The 10,715-nt window shown below is 48.3% G+C and overlaps 1 protein-coding gene across 1 annotated transcript in view; it reads right to left on the reverse strand.

Moving 5' to 3' along the window:
- Positions 1–8,656, reverse strand: part of CMTM4 (CKLF like MARVEL transmembrane domain containing 4) — a 32,326-nt gene extending 23,670 nt beyond the window's left edge. Inside the window, exon 1 of the mRNA XM_036390336.2 lies at positions 7,946–8,656. Coding sequence (XP_036246229.1) covers positions 7,946–8,131 — 186 coding nt within the window. The 5' untranslated portion in view covers positions 8,132–8,656. The remainder of the gene's footprint in view (positions 1–7,945) is intronic.
- Between the last annotated feature and the right edge of the window lie 2,059 nt (positions 8,657–10,715).

Consider the following 10,715-nt stretch of genomic DNA (forward strand, 5'->3'; position numbering starts at 1 on the left):
CCACAAGTATTTCAGTTCAAAAATGTACAAAAGTACAGAAAATTCCTAATATGGAAATAGTTGTAGACAATTCATAAAATAATTTGAACAAAAACCTGCCAGACCTGTTTTGAACAATGCTGTATCACTGGCAGATTTGCAGCATTTGAAAACGCCCTGGGTGAGCTTCAGTGAAAGTCACAGCAGAAGCAGCACCTCGTGCATCACAGCACAGGACTTGTTCCTGCTCACTGGCACTGCTGGGCTTTCAGGCTCTCCTGAATGAAGCAAACAACCCCAGCCAGGTCAGCTCACTTCCAACATGAACACTTTGGGAATGTAGATATGAGCTAAAGAAAATTGAAAGACATGCAAGCATCACCACCTGCATATCAAGTTACACATTAACAGAAGTTTAACTGGATGCTGGAACGCTTGTCTGGGTTAAAATGCATCATTTTCTTCCACAAGCTAAGGCATTGCACAGCAGAGCCTTAATTACAGTTCATTAGCCACCACAGTCAGGAATCTGATACTCTGAGTTATAGTTCCCAGTTTAATTTGCACATGGTGAGATTCAAACATCGGAGGATCTCTGCTCACCTGAGCCCCCAGTGTGGGCTGTGAGTGGCCTCTCATTCTGGGCGAGAGCCACACCAGCTCTGGGACCTCTCTGCCCATTGCCAGCAATATTTCTGACCCATCTTTTCTCTACTCATGGCCAGGTGTTCTTACACCTATTCTACAGCAGGGTGGTGTTGTCCAGCTTCTGCTTCCCTCCTCCCATATTCTGGAGTTGATGGCACAAGTTCCAGGGAAACATAAACATCACTTCCATGTTTTGGAAGCAACTATGCAAATCATCGGAGAATTAGGTGACTTTTTTTGTTTTTATTAATAAGAATGTATTCTTAATTGCAGCTCTAGTAAGTGGTGACTTTAGCACTACAGAACAGCAGCTGAGCCATTGGTAAGATGATGCCTTGGAGTGGCTGCCTGGAACAGAGGCTGGACAAGGTTAAGAGAATAAAAGTAGGTATTTATTGAAGACCTTCAAAAGGCACATTTTGGGCAGTCAAAAGCCTCTGGGAGGGGAGGGGCTACACTCAACATGGACACTGGAGTTTTTCAGACAATTATAAGTTTGGTCCATTTACATAACAGGGGTTAATCCTCCAATTACAGCTTCAGGTAATGAAGTCATATTCCCCCAGTTTCCTCCCTTCCAACTCACTTTTGTTTGTACTTTTCAGGGCCTGAGGCTGCAGGGTATCCTTCAGGCCTAAAGGAATTGATCAGAATTAGTCTGATCAAAACGTGAAGAGAGTAAACTAACACTCTATATGGAATTTATACACTAATGCAGTACAGGATTTGAAAAATATAAAAGCTAAAATTCTAAGGCATCAAGAGGTCTCATCACTGTGCATTTAGTTTTCTTTGTATGCAAAATGTCAGTACAAAATTATTTGCCAAGGTCCTGAAGCAAGAGAGATTTTGATGAAATGCAACTTTGAGCACAGGATGATGATGGCTACTGGAAAGTGTGCAAGTTGATTTTGCAAAATGATGCACTAACTCTCACCAGAAGTAACAGATTCCTCCAACACTGATTATGTTACAACCTCTTAAATTTCTAGTCCTTGTCTTTCTTATCTCAAGATGATAATTAAATCACTAGGGAGCCTCATCAACAAAAGATATTACCAGAAACATTACAAGAAGTAAAGATTGCTTTCCAATTATTAATGCCATGAGAACTACATTAGTGTAGGGCATCTATTACTATTGCACTGGTTCATTATGGAAGGGAAAAAAATACAGCATACTTGGTACATACATAGCAGGAATTTCTTCTGAAATCAGAATTTAAAAACTATCCACCATCTTAAGAGGGAAATTAAGAGGAATTTGGAGTTTACTGGCAGGAAGATATGACCATGGCCAGATGTAGTTAAGGGACACCATGAAAGAAACCAAAACCCATTCACCTTTCTGTGGGAAGACAGACACAGTAATTTATTCAGTTGTTCACAGCAACAATGAAAAGCAAAGCTAAACAGAATTATCTTATTATTCTTCCACAGTAAATATTAGGCTGAAAATATCACCACACACCAATTCAGATCCACAACATTTAAAGATAAATCTTTTTGAAGAAAAGTCAAGAGTTTCAGGGCACTGAAGAGACACCTGTAAACTATTTCTAAGCATATTTGTGCATTACAAATTTGATCCTGTCAATATGATATAACAGCCTTTTTCTAAGACCAAATACCAGAGATCACCAGTATCTGCTGTGATACTCAACATCTTCTGAACAAGCAGCTACAAATGCCACCAAAAATCAAACCTCAGCATATGACAGAAAAAAGTCACAATTTCTTACAGTAGCACACATTCCTTGTTTGGAGAGTGTAAGAGAATAAAAAGGTGGACGATGCAGATCATCACAGAGTGACCACAAATTGCCAGTGTGATCCTGGGATGAAAGAGGAGAAGTGTCTGGCAAAGTGACACTGCAGAGAGGTGGGACCCAGCCCCAAGGGCAGCTCTGCCAGGCTGTGGCTCTGGGAGCCCCTTGTCCAGCAGAGCCCCTTGTCCAGCACTGTCCAAGCCCTCCTGTCCTGCTCCTGCAGCACAAACAGGGCTGGCTGAGGGCACGAGGGCCAGGAGTCACAGCAAGGGCAGTGTTAGCACAGGAACAAAGAGCTATCCATTGCTCCAACTAAACCCACAACAAAAAGGAGGAAGGCTTCTATCCCTCCAAAGTGCAGAATAAATGAAGAGAACTAAACCTTAAGGTGAAACCACCACCTGTGAATAAAAAAGGCAGGTACAGGGTGCCAGGGACCTGAGATTCCCCCTGAGTGTCTCCTGCAGTGCTCTGCTTTTCACCAGGAGCACCGAGTGCTTCCCACCAGGACTGATGGCCTGGCTGCTGTGACCCCCTCAGAACATCCCCCCACTGCCCTCTGTTAACTGAATTAACTCCTCACTGACAGAAATCCAAACTCCACCCCAGCCAATGCAAAAGCAATCTCCCTTCATTCACACTGATCCACTGGGTCCCTGGAAGTTCCCTGATTGCAGATGGCAGCTCCTGGGAAGCACCCAGCTCCAGCCACCCATTCCCAGTCAGGAATCACACCCAGAGCACTGCAGGGCCAAAGGAGCAGCCAAGTCAGACAGGCCCTCAGATGGGACACATCACACACAGCTGGGGGCTCCATCTAATCCTGCCCTCCAGCTGAGATGCTGAGCTCAAGACACAAGAAGAAAGCAGTAACTAAATATGAGAATGATGAACACCTCAGAATAGCTTTCAACCAGGTTCTAATAGTCAGCAATTAGCTTATTCCTTGGAACATGAATGTTATTACTTGAATTTTCCAATATAATTAACAATGAGAACTCTCAGTATTCTTATTACCCATGTAGGCATGCATCCCTGGCTTCTGAATTTTGTTTTCTTCATCTCAACCAGAACCTCACAGCCCAGAGTTCCACTGTAGTCCTGGCCTCTGCAACCCATTTCTGAATCTGGAAATGTATAATGATAGTAAGCCACAAAACAACTTTTTTTCAATGCACAGCTACTCTCCACCAATGAAGACAGAACTTTTTATTCTGAAAACTGTGAACATCTGAGCTGCTATTCCCACCAGCTTTCATTTAGCTCAAACTGCTGCCTCCCCTGGCAATATCAAATGCTACAGACATTTGAGAATGAAGAAGAGAAGAGCAAGAAAGGAGTGATACTTCCCAGTGCACTCATCAGCATCTCCAGCTCAGAGACCTCCCAAGCAGAAGTATTATCTTCTTTAAAAGGAATCTCTGATGGATTTCTGTAGCATTTGGAACAAACACATGAGGAGAAGAATGTCTAGGGCTGTGTGAGCCACAGAAGCCATCACCAGCCACCACAAATGCCATCCACCCTCTCACCAGCACATGCTAAGGGGCTTCTGCCTCTTGCTGCTCCCACCAGAAGGCAGCTCTGTGATCCCAGGTGAACCATTCCTAACTGACCAGGCACAATTCTTCACACCCACTGGCCCAGCTGCTAAAGGTGTCACATGTTCCTTTAAATCAAGTGCCTGTGCAAACCTGGCAGCATTACAGTGAGAACCAACCAGGTTTCCAACAGGATCCTGCCTGGTTTTCCTCTCCTTCAAGCCTATGAACAGCTCACCTGGAGCCACATTCCCAAAAATACCGAGCAGCACACAAAGGGCAGCCACCACTGGCCATGGGAATTTCAGTTGGAAATGTGTCCATGCCCAGCTTTAATGACAGTAAGATCCTTAAAGGTGCAGAATTACAATAACCAAGGAAAAATATTAATAATAATGCATTTTGAAAAGCTGAAAACTAAAATGAAGAGGCGGGAAAAAAAGCAGACAGTCTCATCTAAAATGAAATATTTCCAGCAAAGAGAGGGCACCTCCTAACCAGCTGATTTCCTTGGCATGACAGAATGGACCCCTCCTGACCCCCCACACTAAACACCTCTTTTCTGCAAGCACACTCAGTAAAAGGAGAGACTGTCCTTAGGAAATTCAAGGGAATGGGGAGAAAGTACTGAAATAAAACAAATCATTTGAGAACATCCATAGCAAAGTTTTCCAGTGACATCCATTTCATCATTGAACAGCAGTCTCTGTGGGAAGTATTAAAGCCCTCAAAAGCATGAGAAACAAATTCATGCCAAAAAGAAATGAGAATAAACTCTAAAGAACATTCCTGCTCTGCTCTCCAAGGACAGGCACCTCTCACTCCTTCCATGATTAAAGGTATGCTCCTTTTAAATGCCAGGAGGTCAATGGAGACAACCTCTCCAAGGGAAAAACATTTCTTTGGTTAGCACACAAATGCACTGGCTTCTCCCTGCCTTCCCTTTCGAGATCAAAGTCCCATCAGAACAAAACCAAAAGCACAAAGCAAACATGAAAGCTCCAAGCTACCTTAAGTACTCTCCCCTTCCATTTCCCTTCAAGCCCTTTGTCTGTCACTTCCCACCTGTGTCAGGAGCCCTGCTCACTCCTTTTCTGCCCTGGTCCAACACTCCCCACCTTCCTCCAAGCTGCTGCTGTAAGGAGGCCACAGCTGCAGCCCCAGTACAGATGTTCCCTCACAGATCCCAACAAACACACACAACTATTTCAACAGAACACTGAGATACAGGTAAAGGCTTCCTTTCTGAAAAGCTCACCTACCTGGCAATAACATTGTCAAAATCTGGGAAGTCATTTCAATGCTAAGCTGTTCCACGTGGGCCCTTTCCCTTTCTCCCTCACTGCTCCTCACACTGCTATTACTGACCACTGGCCATAAAGAGAAGATGTAACCCCGAAATTGTAGTTTTCCCGTCTGCAACCAAATCTAAATTTAGCAAAAACCAAAACAAGGCTGAGAAATAAGCTGTACAATACCATACATGAAACATCATCATAACCCATTATATTGGTGTCCCTTCAAAGGACACTTTGGGGCATATTGTCTTGAAATATTAATGAGTTAAAACCATTGTCCCCTCTACTTACACTTACAGCACTTACATTACTCCATATGCCTACAATGTAATCATGGTTTCCCTCCTGTAACAACCCCTTTATTTGAATCCATAAAGACATATCTACACCAAATTAACAGAGCCTTACACCTATTTTAAGTGATGTGGGGTTTTCCCCGTTCCCTGTTCCTTCTGCTTTTGACAGTCAAAAATGGGCATTTGGAAGCAGGGCCATCCAAGCCACAAAGAGCAGCAGTTTTCCTTCCCTCAGCACCACAGGGCAGTTTGTGGGAAGCCCTTCAACCAAAGATTAGAACAAGCAGCAGCAATGTTTGCCTCGAGCTGATATTTTGCCTGTCAATCACAAATGTATTTTAAGATAAATCCTGATGGTAAATGAAGCACATGCATTGTAATCTTTCCTGTAACATTCTTTTTACTATAATACACTTAGAGACTTTTATCTTAACCAATACTTGCCTTTTTCCTTTTTGTAATGTTTTTTTGAGTGCCAGGAGCTCCTCCTTGTTTTTAAGAAACAGAGTTCTACACCACAGACTTTGTTACATTTCGGTTCCTACAGTATTTTTGTAAAGGCATTATTGAATATTGTAATTGCAATAATTATACTTGGCAAATAAGCAACCTAAGTACACAGTGGAATGTGCTCTCTCCTTTCTTTTCCAACACTGCTCAGTTTTCCATTGGTTTGCAAATGTCAGTAGTCTGCTCTTCCATTACCACGAATGAGGAGCTTTTTGAGTACAAGTGACCAGGCTGAGCTGGTGCACAGCCCTCCACCCTACACTAGCCAACCTTATTTCTATTTAACTGCTGCCCCTCTGCATTCATGCACTCCTGGGAACCACATGCAATAGCTCAGATCATTCTTACGAAACTGGCAGAAAGCACTCTCAACCCTCACAATTGGCTCAGCTCCTCTCAAGACACTGCTCTGCAAGCATCAATCTCCCCAGCGATGAACTGGGAGCAGCAGGGTCTTGGTCCAGGGACAAGGAAACCTCTCCAACTCCAGCAGAGCGTGGTTTTCCCCCATCTTTCTTTACATGACTTAAAACCTTATGAGGTGTACTCCATGTATCTTTGGGATTTGTTCCAAGCAAGTCAGATTTAATAATAAAGGATTCGGTTACAATCGGTAATTAGTCATTTAATGACAAGTTTTTAACACGACTTGCCATGGTTATTAGCGTACTGCAGAAAGGATCTGCAGTAGGAACTGAAACAAAAATCCCGAGGGTGGATTATTTCAGCCTATCAGGCAGCACCACCCCAGGATTTCCACCACATGGACAGTTTTTAACAGCTCGAAGACAGGTAGATGTTGCACAGTGATGACAGATCCCTTGGCTCCAGTCCTGAACACACACAAGGCACACACTGCTGGTCCCTGTTGTTTTACTGGGCTAACACACTCACTGCTACCACTTGCAGAGCACAGATCCTACCCTGAGCTGAGGAGATGAGAGGGAAACAAATCACACTTCCAAATCCTGGATTTTACCGGGCATTCATAAAAAATGAATTCATCATCGGAGTTCTCTATAAACTTGTGTGCAGATGAAGCCAGGATGCTTCCAATGTGTTTTTCATGAAACCTGTATGTGCAAGTTTTGCCTTGTACTAACCAGCAGTGATTTTAAATGCCATAGTAATAAATACGAAATATTAAAATGTTTCTAGCATCACACTTCCCAAAGAACTTGTTTAAGTTACAAGAATTTGCAGCACCCTGTAAGAAATTACTTGAAAATCTATTTCAAGGTGACTGTCATTTGCATAAAACATCTCTTTTCCTAAGATCCTGAAAAACACATTCGTTGATTTGAAAACTATAAATATCATAGTGACTTGAAAGCAGATCAGATGAAGGCACTAGGACCACAGAAACTGCTGAAATGCTTCGGTGTTTATTACGTGTTTCACTGCTGGGGTGGTCCGAGCCTTGCACTGGCTCCATCAAACTGAACCAGCCCAGGTGTCCAAAGTACACGAACGAACCCAGCTCACGTTTAATTTCACAATACAAAACCTCACGTGTGGTGTTCGGGGTTTTTTTAAGGGTTTCTTTCTTTTTACTCGGTGCACTTAGGAGAACTTCAGCCCGCTAAGGGCAAAGCAGGCGAGCGATGGCTCTGCGAGCTCCGGGCGGATCCGGGCCCGGCGAGCTCCGCACCCGGCCCCGGGCGGGTCCCACGGGGGAACGGCGGAGCCTCCCCCGGGCACGGCCGGGAGCCTCCCCCCCGGGCACCGGGCCGCTGTGAGCGGGGTCGGAAGGTGCGGTGCTGGCACCGAGCCGCGCTGTCCCGGCCCCGGAGCGGCTGGCGGGCACCCGGCCCCGGTGGATCGCGCTCCCGCGGCCCCGGCAGCGCCGCACGGCCCGGCCGGGCCCGCCCCTCACACCGCCCCGCTGCCCGCCGCGGTACTCACCACCTCGGCCAGCTTCAGCCTGCCCAAGGTGCCCCGCAGGTAGTCCAGGTCGCAGCGCAGGCCGCCCAGCCCGCGGCGCTGGCTGACGGGCTCCGTGGTGGGCTGGTAGGGGCTGCTGGCCGCCGAGATCATGGAGGCGCTGGACGCCTCGCCGTCGAAGCCTTCCAGGTCATCGCCGTTCCTCATGGTGCCGGTGCTGCCGGTGCCGCCGGGGGGTGGCCGCGGGCTCCGGGCCGAGCGCCGCGCTCAGCTAAGGCAGCGAGGGCTGCATGGCCGCCCCGCGCCCGCCTCAGGCGCAGCGGTGCGGGGAGCGCCCGGGCAGCATCGCGCGGAGCGGGGCCGCGCTGCCGTGCGGAGAGGCGCGGAGGGCTGCCCCGGTGCCGTGCGGAGAGGTGCGGGGCGCTGCCCCGGTGCGGTGCGGAGAGGCGCGGGGCGCTGCCCCGGTACGGTGCGGAGAGGCGCGGGGCGCTGCCCCGGTGCGGAGAGGCGCGCAGGGTGCGCGGAGCGGAGCTGCGCTGTCCCGATGCGGAGCCGTGCCCCGGCCGGGGGCGCGCAGCCCTGAGCGCCGCAGCCCGCCCCGCCACTCGGGGGCGCGTTCCCGGCTCCGCTGTCCTGGTTCTGATCCCGATGCCGGCCCCGGTCCCGGTTCTGGTCCTGGTACGGATCCGATCCCGGTCCCGGTCCTGGTCCTGGTCCCGGCAGAGCAGCCCAGCTCCGAGCGGCGCCGCCGCAGCCGCTCCTCCCCCTGCGCGGAGCGGAAAGGGCGGGCAGGGCCCGCCCCGGAGGGCGCGCAGCCGGGCGGTGCCTGCGCCGCGCCCGCCCCGCGGGGAGGGCCGCGCACCTGCCCCGGGCACCGCGGCCGCTCGGGCTCTGTAGCTGCTGCTGGCACCGAGCTGCGCTCACGGCCCCAGCTCGGCCCTCGCGGGGCGGGCTCGGAGCAGGCTCCGGGCTCCGGGACGTGCCCCGGGCTCACGGCCGAGCCCCTGCGCTGACACTGCGCCCGAGCGGCTCCGGCAGCGGAAACCTCCGCACAGTTCTTCCACGAGTGTTGTCTTTCGAAACAGCGACGTTTTCCAAGGTAGCCTTGACTGGCTCTGAATCAGGTTTTGGGGTGCTTTTCCTTGTGCCATGTCACGACAATTAGGACAAATTGCAACATAACCTGGCAAATCCAGGTGAGGGAAATGCAGCTAAGTTTGTTTTTTTTTTTTTGCACAGCCGTACTGCTGTGTACCACGGTGAAGTTCGGTTGTTCCGTGTTGCATCCTGTGATCTGCCATGGTTATCAGCCAGGCTCTGATAGACCCGTGCTCCTGTTCTTGTCACTGATAGTTTACACTGTCACCTGTTCCACATTACAGGACTTTAACACATTAAGAATTCTAGCATCTTCCTCTGGCCTCCAAGAGTCTAACTGCTACAGTTCTTCTGTTTTCCATGAATACTGGGAATTATCCACTTGGGGATTTCCTTTCCAGTTACCTGTGTGTCTACACCCAGGTAGACAGGTAACTACTACTCATATCTCCCTTTCAGTTGCCTCGAAACTCCTTTGATCCCTCTTTTCATAGCTTCTACCGTGTACATATGATTCTTAGTTTAAAGATATTTTTCTTCTTTCATTTGGCCTCTGAATAAACACCTCCAAAGAAGGAGGGGCAAGGAGAGAGAACCAGAGAAAGAGTCAGGGGTTTGTTCACCACTAACAGTCGCAGCTTGGCTAACTGGAGCTGCAGCTGACTGTGCAAAGTCCTTCCACAGCTTCTCTGCTACACCCTGTGCATCAGGGTGAGGCCGATATTGTCAAGCAAGGTGAAGAGTTGGGAGATGTGTAAAAGAAAGTCATTGCCCTTTGGTGAAGGGTGAGCTTCAGGGAAAGAAAAAAATAAGAAAACATGAGCAAAGCATGGAGAAACCCAAGGGTAACTCTTGCTTAGGTCACATGAACCTGGCCTAACAATAGGAAATCATGTAAGGGGAAAATCCCACTGTGGCACAGGGCTGGATTAATAGGTGTTTACAGTCTCTTATCTCAGTTCTTGTATAACTCTAGAGAAATTAGAACTCTCACAATATGTTGTTGTTATTTAGGAGAGCATCTCTGGATTGTAACTGAAGGCTCCATGGCTGTTTCAGGAACACAAGTTATGCATATTTACCTGAAGAGACATTTAACCTTTATTTTGAAGGACTGCTGCTGCAGTTTTGGAAAACTATCCTGAGCAAAGCAAGGAAAACATTTCTGTAACATCCAGTGAGTATTATTTTGGTCAAGCTTTTGCAATTCTAACCAAAACACATCCATGTGTTGAAAGAGAATCTAAAGGTGTGTTGAAGAAGAACAAAGGGGGAAGATGGTTGAGTAGTTTAGCAAAAGGTGAGGTGGTAGGAGATCTCCATTCTGGCTGTTTGCTTAGTTCCTCCAGCACACCCTTCTGCAAACTTCTTAATAACTTCCTTCTCTCCTGGAGCGGAGAACGTGGAGTGTAAATGTATTTAGATCATGAGAGCGGTTTGGGGGTGCTGGGAGGTGCAGACACACTGAACCCATCTGGTTTTGGGCAGCCAATTCCCGGGGTAGGGGGAGCACAGGGAGAGTTCTGCTCCAGCAAGGTGTTCTGGGGCAAGAGGAGGGCTGGTCCCAGCGTGTGCCAAGTGTCCCAGCTCCCAGGGCACAGCCCTGCCAGGAGAGCCCACCCCCAGCCCAGGCTGTGCTCGGATCCCCGGCGTGCTCCTGGATGGGTGGGTGGGTGGGCTGGACTGACTTGGC

Source organism: Molothrus ater, chromosome 12 (genome assembly GCF_012460135.2).
Source record: "Molothrus ater isolate BHLD 08-10-18 breed brown headed cowbird chromosome 12, BPBGC_Mater_1.1, whole genome shotgun sequence".
Lineage (NCBI taxonomy): Eukaryota > Metazoa > Chordata > Aves > Passeriformes > Icteridae > Molothrus > Molothrus ater.